This window comes from Leopardus geoffroyi, chromosome X (assembly GCF_018350155.1).
Source record: "Leopardus geoffroyi isolate Oge1 chromosome X, O.geoffroyi_Oge1_pat1.0, whole genome shotgun sequence".
Classification (NCBI taxonomy): domain Eukaryota; kingdom Metazoa; phylum Chordata; class Mammalia; order Carnivora; family Felidae; genus Leopardus; species Leopardus geoffroyi.
In genome coordinates, this window is record NC_059343.1 from 31,851,219 (window position 1) to 31,871,871 (window position 20,653).

General features: G+C 37.4%; 1 protein-coding gene across 1 annotated transcript in view; it reads left to right on the forward strand.

Annotated features, from left to right (window-relative positions):
- Positions 1 to 20,653, forward strand: part of CFAP47 (cilia and flagella associated protein 47) — a 553,185-nt gene that overhangs the window by 445,064 nt on the left and 87,468 nt on the right. Inside the window, exon 57 of the mRNA XM_045471009.1 lies at positions 2,522 to 2,620. Coding sequence (XP_045326965.1) covers positions 2,522 to 2,620 — 99 coding nt within the window. The remainder of the gene's footprint in view (positions 1 to 2,521; positions 2,621 to 20,653) is intronic.

The window sequence follows — 20,653 nt, forward strand, 5'->3', positions numbered from 1 at the left end:
CTGAGCCACCCAGGCGCCCTGTCTCTAAGTTTTTTTCAGTTGCACATTACACAAGGCAAGGTGTTGAAAAGATTATATTTCAGGGGTCTATTCATATCTTACTTCATGCAACCTTTAAATGGTGGATGGGATAGGGAGGCTAGAGAGGAGATGGCCTAAACGCTAAGAGAATAGTAGAGACATCTCCAAAACAGACCGTTAATGAGTCCCATGAGGAGCAGGATACTACTTCACAAAAGCTTCAAATAACCTAGGGCACTCGCATTTGTTATACACTCACTTTTGTACCAGGCTTGAGCTCTGTAAATGTGACTATACCCAATCTTTAAAAAAAGACTCTTGGAGACTTCTCAGATACGGAACCTGAGGCTTAGAAATTTCCCAAAACCATACAGTGAGTAAGTGATTGAACAGTGTCTTGAGCTCATCACGTCTAGCTATCTTCTCCAGGGCCACCTAACTGGCATTCTAAGTTATCTGCTTACAGATGGTGCTTATAAAGCCCCATACTGATAAGGCTGTAAAGAATTGCACTTGCCTCTCTTTTTGCTTCTTCCCCTTAAGATCTCAGTAAAGAGGCCTCCCTTCATCCAATCAAAGGACCTCAGGAAATACCTCTGACTGCCACTCCTTTCACATTTTCTCAGCTCCTCAGATCTCTCCTTTCTCTTTTTAACTCTGCCATCAGACCCTGGTTCTGCCTCATCAACACATGCTTGGACTTCCTGTGTTGGCCTCCTTGATCAGCCTCGACATGTACCCTTGCTCAGTGACTGGTATCAGTGGACTCAGTTCCCACAATCCTCTCTGATCAATAATAATGCCCTCCACTCCAGCCCCTGCTGTCAAGGTTCCACCCTATTTAGCCAGGAATAAAGGTGGAAAAAGGAAAGGTAGCCATGGGTGGGTTTGAGTCAACACATTACAAATTAGGGCCTGATGTACCTATTAGGAATTTAAGGACACATCTCCATTATTTGTATGTGTGTGCCCTTGCTCATATAACCACATTCCAGACCTGCTAATTTGTGCTTGTTAATGGTAGGGGTTATATTCATTCATAGCTTTATTCCTACCTAAATGAGTATTTCAGTGCTGGCATATGTTGGTAGAGCAGGAATTGAATATTCAGTCACTGATTATATACTGATCATCTGTTTTGTGCTGAAAACTGTCATATGCACATTTCAAAACTACTAGATCTGTAATATACATACACAAAAACATATATACATTGTGGTATTCTATTTGTGAAATATCACTTACAGATTACATACCTAAAAGTTACATAAATGAATGACGCAGTAGTCGATGCATATAATATAGCTGTTTTGATTTCTTTTCAACTAAAATAGCTGTATTCTTGAGATTATTCACTCTTTTTGCTAAATTCAAATTTAAATGCAGTGTTAGTGATTTTATTCAAATGTTTAGATATAAGTGGATTCTTTTTTTTTTTTTTTTTTTTTTCAACGTTTATTTATTTTTGGGACAGAGAGAGACAGAGCATGAACGGGGGAGGGGCAGAGAGAGAGGGAGACACAGAATCGGAAACAGGCTCCAGGCTCTGAGCCATCAGCCCAGAGCCTGACGCGGGGCTCGAACTCAGACCGCGAGATCGTGACCTGGCTGAAGTCGGACGCTTAACCGACTGCGCCACCCAGGCGCCCCTAAGTGGATTCTTTTCCAGACACCAATAGTTTTATTGAAGAGCAAAACAAAATGACAGTAGAGATAAAGGAGTATCTAATAATTTGCTATATGAAAATATACATGATATACATATATATACATATATACACATATATATATATAGACATATATATACTCATATATATATAAGTAATGCCCCAGTACGTATTGCTATACAAATAATGCCCCTACGTATATATTGTTTCATGTTTGAGATGTGTATTTAAGGTGTATTTCTGTAAGTAGTATTGATGGGCAAAATGGTGAATAAATTTACAATTTTACCAAGTGTTACAAAAATCTTCTTCATGGGGGTTATATCATGCACTCACATTTCTTTCCAAGGACAGTGTATTTAAAATTATATATAAATGCTTGTGCCGACAGAAATTTTTATCTTTTATATATGGTAGCACTAAAAGCAAGTACTTGTTATGTAGCCAGTATGTTTTGGGTAATTGCTTTTGTATTTATTGGTTTAAATTACTGTCAATGCATATTCATTTATGCATATGTAAATATTAACTACTGCCAGCCATTTTTAGATAGAGGGCTCAAACAGGCTCTCATTCATATCTATTGTTTGAGTAGTTTAAATTAAAATTCTAAGAATGTATGAGTTGATTTTATAATATTATAGAGAAAACCATTTATAATGTTGGCTATGTTCTTCAAAAATGGCATTTAAATGTCATCTTAAAATATACTTGGAAAAATAATTATCTGAGAAATTTCCCACTAGAGGGGAGTTTTGATTCTCTTTCAATCTCTCCTGCTATTTTTCCTCTTGAATGTGACATTGAAGAATATCTCTTTATATTTTTATTAGGTCGGGAAAAGCCCAGGCATCTCATCCTTGACCATCACTGGGATAAGTTCTTCAGGCAGACTTCTGCTTTCAGTTTTAGTGGCCTGAGTCACACAAAAGGTATGGATTTCTGCATTATATTCTGTCCTTCTATATGGTTTTGTATTTCAGAGATGATGAAATTATATGTCTGTTGTCTTAATACATATTTAATCATAATTATACAATTAAAAACTTGGATACAAATTTTAGCAAGTTGATAGAAACACATGGATAGTATAACCTTTATATATATTCATTACGTCTTCACCGGCTTTCATTCCATAACATAGAAGTACAATTTGTAAAATATTTTATCTTTGAGATTGTGAATGGTCAAAAGTCATACCACTTAATTAATACGTAAGTGTGTGAGTCAAAGAAGGTTTTGGAAAATTAAAAATAAATAGTATGCTAAAGCTATTCATAACCATGAAAAATAATTGCATCTTTACAAAGCTAATAATTCCCTGAACATTTATTATAGGATGTTTATCTCTTTGTACACTATATTAATCATCCCACTTGCACCTTGATGAATAGGAAAATATCTAAGGCATAAGAAATAATGAAGTCGCCTAAAAATCTACAGCTTAAAAAATATTAATTTGCTTAAATAGTATTTTAAAATTCCATTAAATTAATCATAACGGTTATGATAAAGATGATAAAATATGAATTATCTTAATACCAAAAAACTAACTGAAATCAGCAACTACTACTAGCATCCCAATACAAATAGGTTCCTGACTTTTTTCTGTGTACTGTAGTATTTATGTCAGCATCCTAAATCTCATTATTTTATTTCATTTGATACAGCTCCATCATGTAGGTGTTATTCTTATTGAATTGAGGTGATTACAATTCAGAAAAATTAACTTACACAAAATCAAGACAGTTGCTTAAGGGTGAAGCTGAACCTCCTTGTATCTGACCTCGAAGTCTTTGTTTTCAATTTCTTTGTAACATTAAAACAAATGTGAACAGGGGTGCCTGGGTGGCTCAGTCGGTTAAGCGTCCGACTTCAGCTCAGGTCACGATCTCGCAGTCTGTGAGTTCGAGCCCCGCGTCGGGCTCTGGGCTGATGGCTCAGAGCCTGGAGCCTACTTCCAGTTCTGTGTCTCCCTCTCTCTCTGCCCCTCCCCCGTTCATGCTCTGTCTCTCTCTGTCTCAAAAATAAATAAACGTTAAAAAAAAATTAAAAAAAAAATGTGAACAGTTCACAAAGAGTAGGTACAGGTGGCCAAAGAACAATTGCAAATATGTTCATAGTCACTAATATTCAAATAGATGTTGATTTAAATGACAGCCACCTAAGTTTTTGTTTTCCTTTTTGTCTTTATTTTTCATTGAAACCATGGTGAAATTTGAACACATACTGCTTCAAGGAATACAAATCACAACATAGTTTCTGAAAAGCAGTTTGTGTAATACATAAAGAAACTTAGAAATTAGCCCCCTTTTGACCCAGTAGTTCCAATTCTGCTGAGATCATTTAAAGAAAGAATCAAAATATTGTATTATTTATAATACTGAAAAGTTGAAAATCACCTGAATGCCAAATAACAACTTTATTATATTTGTATTATTTATATGTCTGTGTATATTTTAATTTTACTTACCCATTAATTATATGAGACATTTTCTTTTTTTTTTTAATTTCTCCCATTGGTTCTACACTTTCAGTCTTCCCACATAATGAAATCAATCAAAAAATTCAACTACATATTCTTCTTCGTAATGGGGAAAGAGTTACATGTAAATAGACATCTTTTTCTTTTACTCCTTTAATTCATCCAGATTTTGCTTTTTTGCTATATAATTATAATCTAATTTGATTCCCCTCATCTAATTAGCAAGTTTCCCATCTTCTCATTCAATAATAATAATCATTCTGTAGCTATTTACTTTTGCAGGCTGTATTCAGACAAAATCTATTCTGTTACATAGATCTGTATTTTAGGTCTTATTCCAGTGCTATACATTTTAAATCCTATAGTTTTACATTTTATTATTCTATTTCTTTCTTTTCCTGATCTTTTAAATGATTTATTTCCTTTTATCACCTGTTTATCCTTATGGAAAAAACTTAGAATAATTTTTTTTGTCAAGTTTCAAAGAAATCTCAGTAAACATTTGATTGCCATTACATTAAACCTGTAGACAAATTTGGGGAGAACTACATCTTTACAATAATCTCCTTATCCAAGACCATTTATTTCCTCATTTTCTAGCATAATGTTTATAAGTGTTAATAAAGTTCATTTTTGTGTTTGACAAAAAACATAAAGCTTCCAGTGGCAGTACTTTTGTTTAAATAATCCAAATAATGAGTAAAAGGGGCCAAAAGGTAAAGTAAATAAATGCATAAATAAAAATAAAGTCCCAGGGAATTGCCTACTCTAAATGTGGAGTTGGGTATGGAAATTATTGTTTCTTTTACCAAAGTCAAGAATCTTATTTCATTAGTTTACAAACTTTATATCTCTCTGTATTAATTTTGCACTGCTCATATATTTAAATGACTTTCCTTGCTAGTTTTTTTTTTTGAGTTCCTGTTGTTTATTCTTCAGCAAGTGATTTTTAACATATTTTCAAATTTATTTTTTTATTTTTTTGTATATGAAACTTATTGTCAAATTGGTTTCCATACAACACCCAGTGCTCATTCCAACAGGTGCCCTCCTCAATACCCATCACCCACCCTCCCCTCCCTCCCACCCCCCATCAACCCTCAGTTTGTTCTCAGTTTTTAAGAGTCGCATATGTTTTGGCTCCCTCCCTCTCCAACCTCTTCTTTTTTCTTCCCCTCCCCCATGGTCTTCTGTTAAGTTTCTCAGGATCCACATAAGAGTGAAAACATATGGTATCTGTCTTTCTCTGTATGACTTATTTCACCTAGCATAACACTCCAGTTCCATCCACGTTGCATATTTTCAAATTTAAATAATAAGTAATCCAGTTAGTAATTATATATAATGTAATTTGTGTCAACACAGAGCCTAACATTGTGTATTCCAATTTTAAATTTTCTACTTTGCAAAAAAGAGATTCTGAAAGTACTTTGTTAATTATAATTTATATTGTTTTTATTGTCTTCACATGGTTTTCGAATTTAATCCGGTTTTCTCCTGGATTCCTTATTGATTTCCCTAGTGTCTTCTGTGGCTTGTTTTTTTTTTTTTTTTTTTTTTTCAATAAACTATGCACATCCTGCCTGTGCAGTGGGTTGACAGTTCAAGGTGCACTCCCTGCTGCTCTATGTAATAAGATCTCCAGAGGGGTTTATTTTCTCTAGAAACTTTCTCTAGAAACTTTTTGTTTGCTCTGGTGTTCTTATGTGGCATTAGTGTTAGGAGTGTTTCTCATGATTTGGGGAACTTAAACATTAAGGGTACCACAGAAACGGGAGCTCTGTTTCTTACCCTGCTATTGGCATTTTTAGGGATTTAGGGATTCATCGGCCATTCTGTAAAAATTACCGTGGGGATAATCTCATATACCATGTAAAGCATTTATAACCTTAAAACTAAGTCTTTCCACCTCTACATGGAACATTTCCTTGGTGAATATTTGAGAACTATAAAGATCTTTTTTTTTTTTAAGTTTATTTATTTATTTTTGAGGGAGACAGAGACCACATGAACAGGGGAGGGTCAGAGAGAGAGAGGGAGAGAGAGAATCCCAAGCAGGCTCTGTGCTGTCAGTACAGAGCCCTGTGTGGGGCTCAAACTCACCAAACCATGAGATCATGACCTGAGCTGAAACCAAGAGTTGGATCCTTCACAAACTGAGCCACCCAGGTGCCCCAAAGATTATCTTATTCTTGACCAATGTTCACCTAAATGTATAGAGTGAAATACTAATTTCAAGAGATAAAATAGGTGTGATATGAAAAAAAAAAAAAAGCCTAAAGAAAAACTAAGTTCTATGCTTGAATTTGGGAAATACCAGCTTAAAAAAGTTCCCTTTATGGCAGTGTTTCCTAGGGCTTTTTTTTTCTAATGCTGTTTATATTTCCATATAGAGGAAACAACACACTTTTGGAATCTATATCTGGCTGAGAAACATATGTTGTAAATATTGCTCTCAGATGAACTGATTCCTCAGAGAGGTTCTAAATGTGAATGCTCCAGTTTGCCATATACTGTGTCAGTACATTCAATTCAATTCAGTGAAGTGTTCAACATTAAAGGGAGACCACTGACAGCTGCTAAGACTAGTGTATGTGTCTCATTGTGAGTGCTGCTGTTTCATTTTGTGGTTAGTTCTTCTATACATCATCCCAGTCTCAACCTGACTTCAGGAACATTTTGACAAATGTTTGACAATCGGCAAAAGGACATAGATAAAAATAATTTCTGCAAACATTCTCATATTAACTTCTTTCTAGAATTTTAGTTCCCTTGTATTCATAAAATCCTTTAATACGGGCACCTGGGTAACTCAGTCTGTTAAGTATCTGACTTTGTATTTCAGATCTGGTCCTGATCTCACAGTTCATGAGATGGAGCCCCACATGGGGCTCCATGCTGAGTGTGGAGTCTGCTTGGGATTCTCTCTCCCTTTCTCTGTGCCCCTCCCCTGCTCATGCATGCATGCACACACTCTCTCTCAAAATAAATAAACATTAAAAAAATAAAATCTTTTAATAAAATTGAATCTCTGTATATTAAGATATTGACCAAGACTATAATTGTAGCCAGTGGCACTGTTTTTTTACATTGGAAAAAGACATTCACATCCATTTTATTCCTCTAAGGAAACTTTTTTTTTTTTTTTTTTTCTGGAATTTTTCTTCCTTAGAATGAGTTCCATGCTATGGTATAGATAGCTCAGTACTTCATTTTGTTTTTAATAATTTCAGTGTCCTTTCTGTTATCATCCTCTAAAAATTAGTGACAGGAATTAGACCAGAGTGGGGAGGGGGCCATGGGGGGGTTGGGGGAGGGGAGAAGGAGTCTTCTGTCAGTGAAGAATGTTAACCTGCCAGGTTTTCACTTTGAAGTTCATTCTTGTCTACACATCTAATTAGGTTGAATAACCAAGAGTGAGATAAGAGTATAGGTGAATTGTGATCTCAGAAGATATGCTGCTGCAAAGCTGATACATTTATAAGACTTGAAGTGTTCTTTTTCTCTTTCACTTAGGAAGTAATCAAATGTCACTGAAGCAAAGTCAAGATTAAGCCCTTGAGAAAGAAATATCTTAGCTGTAACATTTTCCTGGGCCCTCTGACTGTGACATTTAAAAAAGCAGGGCTGGGTTGTGTGTGTTGGGGGATTACTCTTATTCTATATCACACTATAGCTCTAGAGAATAAGGTACTACTTTACAAATATATGTGTATATAAAATTAGACCTAGGACTCTAGGAAGAGATCCAAGATACACGGACTGGCATTAGACTTGTAGTCCGAGAATCTGTTGTATTCTGGTTTTGACTGTAACCTGAAAAAGTTGTATTAGCTTAAGCTAGTTTCTGTATTCTCTAGAACCTATTCTGGACATCATAAAAAATGAAAATCAGTTTTACCAAATAGGATATTTTTTGAAGAACACATACAATGGTGTACATGAAGATATTTGTAACTACTAAAATTAGGTACACGTATTGGTTATTAGTATTATTTGCATAGGAGAAAATAGGTAAACACAAAGATGGATTCCTGGTTTTCTTCAGGTTTATAAGAAATAAGAAAAATAAATAAATAAATAAGACTAGCATAATGCTGGTACATGCCAGGAAATATATTTCTGAAAATGAATAAAGAAATAGTTTTTTTTCTTCTGAAATCCATTTGTTTTCTAGGTGAAATAGTTGTTAACAAATGATTTTAATTTTCATCAATTACTCATTAATGAAAGAGTTTTGTGACCCTAGGTGAATACTAGTTTTCTAGAAAAGAATTTCTTATGGAACAGTAGTTATCTATTTCCCTATTTATATCTATATTTTTTAAATTATTGAACTTTGTTCTTCCTTTTGATACCCCTAATCCTTTATGTATTCCACTCTTATTCAACATTTTCATTAAATAATATCACCAAGGGCACCTGGGTGGCTCAGTCAGTTAAGTGTCCAACTTCAGCTCAGGTCATGATCTCGGGTTCTTGAGTTCGAGCCTCGCGTTGAGCTCTGTGCTGACAGCTCAGAGGCTGGAGCCTGCTTCGGATTCTGTGTCTCCCTGTCTCTCTGCCCCTCCCTGGCTCATGCTCTGCCCCCCCCCCCCTCAAAGATCAATAAACATTAAAAAACAAATCACCAAATTTCAGTTATTTATATACCACTTTCACAAATTCTGACATACCATTGTATCACCTACATAATAATTTACTTAATAATATTTTAATGGAAAACAGAGTCACTTGCCATGACCAATAGCAATGTACTCTTTGCAAGGAACTATTTCAAACACTCTACAGGGAAGTCTGGGTGACTCAGTCAGTTAAGCGTCTGACTTCAGCTTAGGTAATGATTCTCACAGTTTGAGCCCTGCATCAGGCTCTCTTCCGTCAGTGTGGAGCCCGCTTCAGATCCTCTGCCCCCTCTCTCTCTGCCCCTCCGCAGCTTGCACTCATGCCCTTTCTCTCTTAACCTCAAGAATAAATAAACATTAAAAAAACACTTTGCAAATATTAATGGATTTAGTCCTCACAATAACCCTTTGAGATAGATTGTATTGATACCCCTATGTTAGATATGTATACTGAGACATGTAGGAGTTATGTCCAAGATCACACCCACAATATATACTGGAGCCCAGGTTTGAATATAGGGCTGGGGCTCTACCCAACTGCACAATACTGTTATAAATAGAAGACAGCTTTAAAATGTCTATCGGTAAATAATGTAATAAAAATTTTAAATATCTGCCCAAGTTTCACTCAGAATTATCTGAAGGATAATTGTTGCAAAACACTTTTCCTGGGAAGGAGAATCTGAGAAGGAGATTAGGATTCAGGAAGTTTATTAGGGAATGCTCTCAGGATCAATGCCACTAGGGAAGAAGAGAATGAAGCAAGACTGAACAGAGGGAGAAGGTAGGGACAAAGGTGTCAGCTCACACATGGCAAGCACCGAAAGGCTGGCTCTTCAGAGTTGCCCCAGGTGGAGATGATAAGGCTGGGATTTTATACCTCCATCTCCTTGACCACCCCACCTGTCCCCTGCCCCAGCCCACTGCCTCCATTAATCTATCATTAAATGCAATCGGCCCCAGGAAAGCAGTTCCACCTGGGTCAGTATGTATGCGAGTCTATTGTTAGACTTTCTATTTGGTTCCAGTTGTCTACTCATCTATCCTTGTGCCAGTACCGTACTACCTTAACTACCGTAACTATATGGCAAGTCTTGATATGTGGTAGCATAAGCTCTTCCAATTTTTCCTGTTTTTCAAGAGTTTTGTTTTTACTCTAAATCCTTTGTGCTTTTATCAGACTTTTAGAATCAGCTAGGTAATTTCCAAACGCACACAGATACACAGATACATACACACATACATACCCCTGCTAGATTTTGTATTTGAATTGTATTGAAATTGTGCACTGATTTGGGGGTAACTGACATCTTAGAAATATTGATAGCAAGATTGAGTGATTGAGTCTTTTAAATCTAGTCATTTGGCTTTTCCCTCCATCTGTTTATCCAAAGGGCTGTCTATTTCTTCAAGATTTATTTATTTATTTATTTATGAAGTTTATTGTCAAATTGGTTTCCATACAACACCCAGTGCTCATCCCAAAAGGTGCCCTCCTCAATACCCATCACCCACCCTCCCCTTCCTCCCACCCCCATAAACCCCCAGTTTGTTCTCAGTTTTTAACAGTCTCTTATGCTTTGGCTCTCTCCCACTCTTTTGTTTTTTCCTTCTCCTCCCCCATGGTCTTCTGTTAAGTTTCTCAGGATCCATAAGAGTGAAAACATATGGTATCTGTCTTTCTCTGTATGACTTATTTCACTTAGCATCACACTCTCCAATTCCATCCACGTTGCTACAAAAGGCCATATTTCATTCTTTCTCATTGCCAGGTAGTATTCCATTGTGTATATAAACCACAATTTCTTGATCCATTCATCAGTTGATGGACATTCAGGCTCTTTCCATAATTTGGCTATTGTTGAGAGTGCTGCTATAAACATTGGGGTACAAGTGCCCCTATGCATCAGTACTCCTGTATCCTTTGGGTAAATTCCTAGCAGTGCTATTGCTGGGTCATAGGGTAGGTCTATTTTTAATTTTTGGAGGAACCTCCACACTGTTTTCCGGAGCAGCTGCCCCAGTTTGCATTCCCACCTCTTCAAGATTTATTTAGGGCCATTTTGTCTGTGCTGATTTGATATGTCAGCATTATCATAGACTACACTGCCATGTGTATTTGGTTTCTTTCTGAGTTATCACTACAGTTCCACTGATCTGTCTTTGAGAGCTGAAACTACACTATTTTAATTAGAGAGGCTTATAATGTCTTTTAATATGTTTTGAAGGTAGCTCTCTGACGTTACTTTTCCTTTTCAGAGTTTTACTGGCTATTCTTTCTTGTTTATGTATACATATGACCTTTATAATAAACTCAATTACCTCCAGAGAAAACCTGAAAGAATATTTATTGGAATTATTTTATTTTATTTTTTTTTAATTTTTTATAATATATGAAATTTATTGTCCAAATTGGTTTCCATAAAACACCCAGTGCTCATCCCAAAAGGTGCCCTCCTCAATACCCATCACCCACCCTCTCCTCCCTCCCACCCCCCATCAACCCTCAGTTTGTTCTCAGTTTTTAACAGTCTCTTATGCTTTGGCTCTCTCCCACTCTAACCTCTTTTTTTTTTTTTTTTTTTTTTTCCTCCCCCTCCCCCACGGGTTCCTGTTACGTTTCTCAGGGTCCACATAAGAGTGAAACCATATGGTATCTGTCTTTCTCTGTATGGCTTATTTCACTTAGCATCACACTCTCCAGTTCCATCCACGTTGCTACAAAAGGCCATATTTCATTTTTTCTCATTGCCACGTAGTATTCCATTGTGTATATAAACCACAATTTCTTTATCCATTCATCAGTTGATGGACATTTAGGCTCTTTCCATAATTTGGCTATTGTTGAGAGTGCTGCTATGAACATTGGGGTACAAGTGCCCCTATGCATCAGTACTCCTGTATCCCTTGGATAAATTCCCAGCAGTGCTATTGCTGGGTCATAGGGTAGGTCTATTTTTAATTTTCTGAGGAACCTCCACACTGCTTTCCAGAGCGGCTGCACCAATTTGCATTCCCACCAACAGTGCAAGAGGGTTCCCGTTTCTCCACATCCTCTCCAGCATCTATAGTCTCCTGATTTGTTCATTTTGGCCACTCTGACTGGCGTGAGGTGATACCTGAGTGTGGTTTTGATTTGTATTTCCCTGATAAGGAGCGACGCTGAACATCTTTTCATGTGCCTGTTGGCCATCCGGATGTCTTCTTTAGAGAAGTGTCTATTCATGTTTTCTGCCCATTTCTTCACTGGATTATTTGTTTTTCGGGTGTGGAGTTTGGTGAGCTCTTTATAGATTCTGGATACTAGCCCTTTGTCCGATATGTCATTTGCAAATATCTTTTCCCATTCCGTTGGTTGCCTTTTAGTTTTGTTGGTTGTTTCCTTTGCTGTGCAGAAGCTTTTTATCTTCATAAGGTCCCAGTAATTCACTTTTGCTTTTAATTCCCTTGCCTTTGGGGATGTGTCGAGTAAGAGATTGCTACGGCTGAGGTCAGAGAGGTCTTTTCCTGCTTTCTCCTCTAAGGTTTTGATGGTTTCCTGTCTCACATTCAGGTCCTTTATCCATTTTGAGTTTATTTTTGTGAATGGTGTGAGAAAGTGGTCTAGTTTCAACCTTCTGCATGTTGCTGTCCAGTTCTCCCAGCACCATTTGTTAAAGAGGCTGTCTTTTTTCCATTGGATGTTCTTTCCTGCTTTGTCAAAGATGAGTTGACCATACGTTTGTGGGTCTAGTTCTGGGGTTTCTATTCTATTCCATTGGTCTATGTGTCTGTTTTTGTGCCAATACCATGCTGTCTTGATGATGACAGCTTTGTAGTAGAGGCTAAAGTCTGGGATTGTGATGCCTCCTGCTTTGGTCTTCTTCTTCAAAATTCCTTTGGCTATTCGGGGCCTTTTGTGGTTCCATATGAATTTTAGGATTGCTTGTTCTAGTTTCGAGAAGAATGCTGGTGCAATTTTGATTGGGATTGCATTGAATGTGTAGATAGCTTTGGGTAGTATTGACATTTTGACAATATTTATTTTTCCAATCCATGAGCAGGGAATGTCTTTCCATTTCTTTAAATCTTCTTCAATTTCCTTCGTAAGCTTTCTATAGTTTTCAGCATACAGATCCTTTACATCTTTGGTTAGATTTATTCCTAGGTATTTTATGCTTCTTGGTGCAATTGTGAATGGGATCAGTTTCTTTATTTGTCTTTCTGTTGCTTCATTGTTAGTGTATAAGAATGCAACTGATTTCTGTACATTGATTTTGTATCCTGCAACTTTGCTGAATTCATGTATCAATTCTAGCAGACTTTTGGTGGAGTCTATCAGATTTTCCATGTATAATATCATGTCATCTGCAAAGAGCGAAAGCTTGACTTCATCTTTGCCAATTTTGATGCCTTTGATTTCCTTTTGTTGTCTGATTGCTGATGCTAGAACTTCCAGCACTATGTTAAACAACAGCGGTGAGAGTGGGCATCCCTGTCGTGTTCCTGATCTCAGGGAAAAAGCTCTCAGTTTTTCCCCGTTGAGGATGATGTTAGCTGTGGGCTTTTCATAAATGGCTTTTATGATCTTTAAGTATGTTCCTTCTATCCCGACTTTCTCAAGGGTTTTTATTAAGAAAGGGTGCTGGATTTTGTCAAAGGCCTTTTCTGCATCGATTGACAGGATCATATGGTTCTTCTCTTTTTTTTTGTTAATGTGATGTATCACGTTGATTGATTTGCGAATGTTGAACCAGCCCTGCATCCCAGGAATGAATCCCACTTGATCATGGTGAATAATTCTTTTTATATGCCGTTGAATTCGATTTGCTAGTATCTTATTGAGAATTTTTGCATCCGTATTCATCAGGGATATTGGCCGGTAGTTCTCTTTTTTTACTGGGTCTCTATCTGGTTTAGGAATCAAAGTTAATACTGGCTTCATAGAATGAGTCTGGAAGTTTTCCTTCCCTTTCTATTTCTTGGAATAGCTTGAGAAGGATAGGTATTATCTCTGCTTTAAACGTCTGGTAGAACTCCCCTGGGAAGCCATCTGGTCCTGGACTCTTATTTGTTGGGAGATTTTTAATAACCGATTCAATTTCTTCGCTGGTTATGGGTCTGTTCAAGCTTTCTATTTCCTCCTGGTTGAGTTTTGGAAGAGTGTGGGTGTTCAGGAATTTGTCCATTTCTTCCAGGTTGTCCAATTTGTTGGCATATAATTTTTCATAGTATTCCCTGATAATTGTTTGTATCTCTGAGGGATTGGTTGTAATAATTCCATTTTCATTCATGATTTTATCTATTTGGGTCATCTCCCTTTTCTTTTTGAGAAGCCTGGCTAGAGGTTTGTCAATTTTGTTTATTTTTTCAAAAAACCAACTCTTGGTTTCGTTGATCTGCTCTACAGTTTTTTTAGACTCTATATTGTTTATTTCTGCTCTGATCTTTATTATTTCTCTTCTTCTGCTGGGTTTAGGCTGCCTTTGCTGTTCTGCTTCCATTTCCTTTAGGTGTGCTGTTAGATTTTGTATTTGGGATTTTTCTTGTTTCTTGAGATAGGCCTGGATTGCAATGTATTTTCCTCTCAGGACTGCCTTCGCTGTGTCCCAAAGCGTTTGGATTGTTGTATTTTCATTTTCGTTTGTTTCCATATATTTTTTTATTTCTTCTCTAATTGCCTGGTTGACCCACTCATTCGTTAGTAGGGTGCTCTTTAACCTCCATGCTTTTGGAGGTTTTCCAGACTTTTTTCTGTGGTTGATTTCAAGCTTCATAGCATTGTGGTCTGAAAGTATGCATGGTATAATTTCAATTCTGGTAAACTTATGGAGGGCTGTTTTGTGACCCAGTATATGATCTATCTTGGAGAATGTTCCATGTGCACTCGAGAAGAAAGTATATTCTGTTGCTTTGGGATGCAGAGTTCTAAATATATCTGTCAAGTCCATCTGATCCAATGTCTCATTCAGGGCCCTTGTTTCTTTATTGACCGTGTGTCTAGATGATCTATCCATTTCTGTAAGTGGGGTGTTAAAGTCCCCTGCAATTACCACATTCTTATCAATAAGGTTGCTTATGTTTATGAGTAGTTGTTTTATATATTTGGGGGCTCCGGTATTCGGCGCATAGACATTTATAATTGTTAGCTCTTCCTGATGGATAGACCCTGTAACTATTATATAATGTCCTTCTTCATCTCTTGTTACAGCCTTTAATTTAAAGTCTAGTTTGTCTGATATAAGTATGGCTACTCCAGCTTTCTTTTGGCTTCCAGTAGCATGATAAATAGTTCTCCATCCCCTCACTCTCAATCTAAAGGTGTCCTCAGGTCTAAAATGAGTCTCTTGTAGACAGCAAATAGATGGGTCTTGTTTTTTTATCCATTCTGATACCCTATGTCTTTTGGTTGGCGCATTTAATCCATTTACATTCAGTGTTATTATAGAAAGATATGGGTTTAGAGTCATTGTGATGTCTGTATGTTTTATGCTTGTAGTGATGTCTCTGGTATTTTGTCTCACAGGGTCCCCCTTAGGATCTCTTGTAGGGCTGGTTTAGTGGTGACAAATTCCTTCAGTTTTTGTTTGTTTGGGAAGACCTTTATCTCTCCTTCTATTCTAAATGACAGACTTGCTGGATAAAGGATTCTCGGCTGCATATTTTTTCTGTCTAGCACACTGAAAATCTCGTGCCAATTCTTTCTGGCCTGCCAAGTTTCAAAAGAGAGATCAGTCACGAGTCTTATAGGTCTCCCTTTATATGTGAGGGCACGTTTACCCCTTGCTGCTTTCAGAATTTTCTCTTTATCCTTGTATTTTGCCAGTTTCACTATGATATGTCGTGCAGAAGATCGATTCAGGTTCCGTCTGAAGGGAGTTCTCTGTGCCTCTTGGATTTCAATGGCTTTTTCCTTCCCCAGTTCAGGGAAGTTCTCAGCTATTATTTCTTCAAGTACCCCTTCAGCACCTTTCCCTCTCTCTTCCTCCTCTGGGATACCAATTATGCGTATATTATTTCTTTTTAGTGTATCACTTAGTTCTCTAATTTTCCCCTCATACTCCTGGATTTTTTTATCTCTCTTTCTCTCAGCTTCCTCTTTTTCCATAACTTTATCTTCTAGTTCACCTATTCTCTCCTCTGCCTCTTCAATCCGAGCTGTGGTGGTCTCCATTTTGTTTTGCATTTCATTTAAAGCGTTTTTCAGCTCCTCATGACTGTTCCTTAGTCCCTTGATCTCTGTAGCAAGGGATTCTCTGCTGTCCTGTATACTGTTTTCAAGCCCGGCGATTAATTTTATGACTATTATTCTAAATTCACTTTCTGTTATATTATTTAAATCCTTTTTGATCAGCTCATTAGCTGTTGTTATTTCCTTGAGATTCTTCTGAGGGGAATTCTTCCGCTTGGTCATTTTGGATAGTCCCTGGCGTGGTGAGGACCTGCAGGGCACTTCCCCCGTGCTGTGGTGTATAACTGGAGTTGGTGGGCGGGGCCGCACTCCGACCTGATGTCTGCCCCCGGCCCACCGCTGGGGCCACAGTCCGACTGGTGTGTGCCTTCTCTTCCCCTCTCCTAGGGGCGGGATTCACTGTGGGGTGGCGTGGCCCGTTTGGGCTACTTGCACACTGCTAGGCTTGTGATGCTGGGGATCTGGCGTATTAGCTGGGGTGGGTAGGCAAGGTGCACAGGGGCAGGAGGGGCAGGCTTAGGTCGCTTCTCCTTAGGTGATCCACTTCAGGAGGGGCCCTGTGGCAGCGGGAGGGAGTCAGATCCGCTGCCGGAGGTTTGGCTCCTCCACAGAAGCACAGAGTTGGGTGTTTGCGCGGAGCGAGGAAGTTCCCTGGCAGGAACTGGTTCTCTTTGGGATTTTGGCTGGGGGATGGGCGGGGGAGATGGCGCTGGCGAGCGCCTTTGTTCCCCACCAAACTGAGCTCTGTCGTCCGGGGGCTCAGCAGCTCTCCCTCCCTTTGTCCTCCAGCCTTCCCGCTTTCTGAGCAGAGCTGTTAACTTATGACCTCCCAGACGCTAAGTCGCGCTTGCTGTCGGAACACAGAACGTCAGGCCCCTCCGCTTTTTCAAGCCAGACTCCGGGGCTCTGCTTGGCCGGCGAGCCGCCCCTCCGCCCCGGCTCCCTCCCGCCAGTCCGTGGAGCGCGCACCGCCTCGCCGCCCTTCCTACCCTCTTCCGTGGGCCTCTCGTCTGCGCTTGGCTCCGGCGACTCCGTTCTGCTAATCCTCTGGCGGTTTTCTGGGTTATTTAGGCAGGTGTAGGTGGAATCTACTTGATCAGCAGGACGCGCGGTGAGCCCAGCGTCCTCCTACGCCGCCATCTTCCTGGAATCCTCCTCTTATTGGAATTATTTTAAATCTATCATTTAAATTTTAACTTTATACCTGTAAGAAAAATGACATTTCTGTGATACTGAATCTTTGGTTCAATGTCCATTTTATGTATTTTCACTAGTTCGTCAACTTTTTGTTTTCAGAAATGTTTAACCTGTATTTTTTTTATGTATTTTCAAATATATTTTTTATATATTTTGCATGTTTCTAATGGACAAATCGTGCTCAAAATAATTATATATTAATTATATTATATATTATATTAGTATATAAATTATATTAATTATAATATAACCATTATAGTAATAATTATATTACTGATAGATAGTATATCTCATTTTTTGTGATATTAGAGGAACAGTAAATACACAGTTTTTTGTCAAATAATGTAAGCTACTTTTGTGGTTATTTATACTTAGTATTTTATTACCAATTTTAAATGCAACAAGTAACTATTTTCTCTTATTGCTTCCTAGAACACATAAAGGCTTTACTGAAAACAATAAGAGTATTCTTTGCTCAAGAATAGAAAATCTTTAATCATTTTCATGAGAAAGATTAATATAATTAAAAATATTATATAATGACTGTTATATCACCTTAGTACCCTTGGTATTCTTTGATGCAGTAGTAAAAAGATTAGCATACTCTTCAAAACATTCTACACAATGTTAATAATCTCTGTAAGGACTAATTAAATTTTATCTTTAATTTAAAGAAAAGATTTAGAGCCCCACTTTAGTTTGTTGTCATCAGAGTAATCACATTAGGAAAGCCTCTTTCTGGTTACACAAATATTCCTGGCCGATAAATGCATATGGACGATCCCTTAAACCATATTGCTCTATTCTACTTAAATTTCTTTTTTCCTTTAAAACATCAGCAGGCCTTTTTTTATCACATAATTTTCTACATATAAATAAAACAAACCAGATATAATTTTAGTTAGTGTCATTTTCATGTAATTTAAAATTTTTTCAGTATTCTATTTTAGCTTTATTTAAATATGGATATATGGGGAGACAGATAAATATTAGTTAACATCCCTTTGTTCTTTGACAATTAATGCCTCTGTTGTCAACATGAAGCCATTCAGGCTTTTTGTAAGTTATATTTGCATAACTTTTGCTCATTTTAAATGATACTAGGTGAGTTTTCTTATTAATTTTTTTTTAATTTGAGAGAGAGAGAGAGAGAGAGAGAGACACAGGGAGAGAGAGCGTGAGCAGGGGAGAAGGGCAGAGAGAGAGAAAAAGAGAATTCAAAGCAGCCTCCCCCCTCAGAACCAAGCCCGAGGCAGGGCTCGATCTCATGACCCTGGGATCATGACCTGAGCCGATATTAAGAGTGGGACGCTCAACCGACTGAGCCTCCGAGGTGCCCCAATATTAGGTTGTTTTTACCTCTGTCATTAATTTGTAAAACTTTTTAATATTATCCATTAAAATTCATTTTTGGTGTCTCCATGAGAGATATTTCTTTTTTTTCTTTTAAAGTTTATTTATTTATTTAATACTCTCTATACCCAAGTGGTATTCAAACTCACAACCCTGAGATCAAGAGTCATATGCTCTTGAGGTGCCTCGGTGGCTCAGTCAATTGAGCATCTGCCTTCACCTCAGGTCATGATCTCACGGTTTGTGGGTTCAAGCCCTGCGTTGGGCTCTATGCTGATAGCTTGGAGCCTGGAGCCTGCTTTGGAGTCTGTGTCTCCCTCTCTCTCTGCCCCTCCCCCGCTTGTGCTGTCTGTCTGTCAAAGATGAATAAATGTTAAAAAAATAAAAAATAAAAAAAGTAAAGAGTCACGTGCTCTTCAGTCTGAGCCAACCAGGCACCCCTCCCTGAAAGATATTTCTTCTAATCTATTATTTGTTTATTGTGTTTAATTATAGTTTTTCCCATATTTTTTTCTGCTATTTTATGGTTAAATTGTCCTGTCTTTATATCCTCTGGGTCACCTGTCTTGGTTAGAAAGATTTTATTCTCAGGGTGCCTGTGTGCTCGGTTAAGCATCTGACTTCAGCTCAGATCATGATCTCACAGTTCGTGGGTTCGAGTCCTGTGTCAGGCCCTGTGCTGACAACTCAGAGCCTGGAGCCTGTTTTGGATTCTGTGTCTCCCTCTCTCTTTGCCTCTCCCCAACTTGCACTCTTTCTCCCTCAAAAATAAATAAAATTAAAAAAATTAAAAAAACATTTATGATAACAACAAATCCCTGCAATTCCTAGGCAAAAATCTAACAAAATATGTACAGTACCTATATAACAAATAGTAGAAAGCACTGATGAAATAAATCCAATAAACCTTAGTAAATAGAGTTGCATCATGCTCATTGACTAAAAACCTAATTTTGTTAAAATGTCATTGCTCTCCAATTTGATATATAGATCCAGTGCCTTTCCAATCTATTTTTCATGAGACTATTTTTGTAGATATTGATAAGCTGATTCTAAAATATATATGAAAAGACAAAAGAATTAGAATTTCCAAAAAGATGAGGAAGAATGAAATTGGAAGATTTACATTGAAGATTTTAAGATGTACAGCATACCTTGGAGACATTGCAGATTTGGATCCAAATCCCTGCAATAAAGCAAATATGGCAGTAAATGAGTCAAATGAATTTTTTGGTTTCCTAGTGCATATAGAAGTTACGGTTACACTATAGTGTAGTCTCCTAAGTTACAATAACATTATGTCTGAAAAGCGGTGTGCATAGCTCAATTAAAAATTAATTTATTACTATAGACTCTTTTTTTAAATGTTTACTTTTGAGAGAGAGGCACGCACTAGGTGTTGTATGTAAGTGATGAATCACTAGATTCTACTCCTGAAACTAATATTACACTATATGTTAACCAACTGGAATTTAAATAAAATCTTGAAAAGACAAAAAAAGATTTATTACTAAAAAATGTTAGCCATCATTGGAAACTTCAGTGAGTCATAATCACTGATCAAAGATCACTTTAACAGATGTAAAAATACTGAAAAGGTTTAAAATGTGTGGTTACCAAAATGTGACACAAAATAAGCAAATGTTGTTGGAAAAATGGCACTGATAGACTTGACTGATGCAGGGTTGCCCAAACCTTCAACTTGTAAAAAAAAAAAAAAAAAAAAAGAAAGAAAGAAAGAAAGAAAAAAAAAACAGGGCATTATCTGAGAAGCACAATAAAGTGAAGCACAATAAAACGAGGTATGCCTGTACCTAAAAATCTACATTATTTTATATTGACTAAACAGACATCTAGACAATTTGTACTGACTAAAGATGGACATAGAGATCAAATGAACAGGAAAGAAAACCCAGGTTTAGACCCATACACATATAGTTAACTGAATGTTTGGGGTCTGAAGAAATACTAAACACCTGATTGATACAAGCATGGTCCACTGATAGGTGATCAGATTAGATGGTGAAAGTTCAAAGAGAAGGAATATTTGCATCATCTCAAAGTATTTCCACTAGATGTGTATTAAATACTAAAATACTAACTTACATTGGAGAACTTGGCAGATACCATCTTA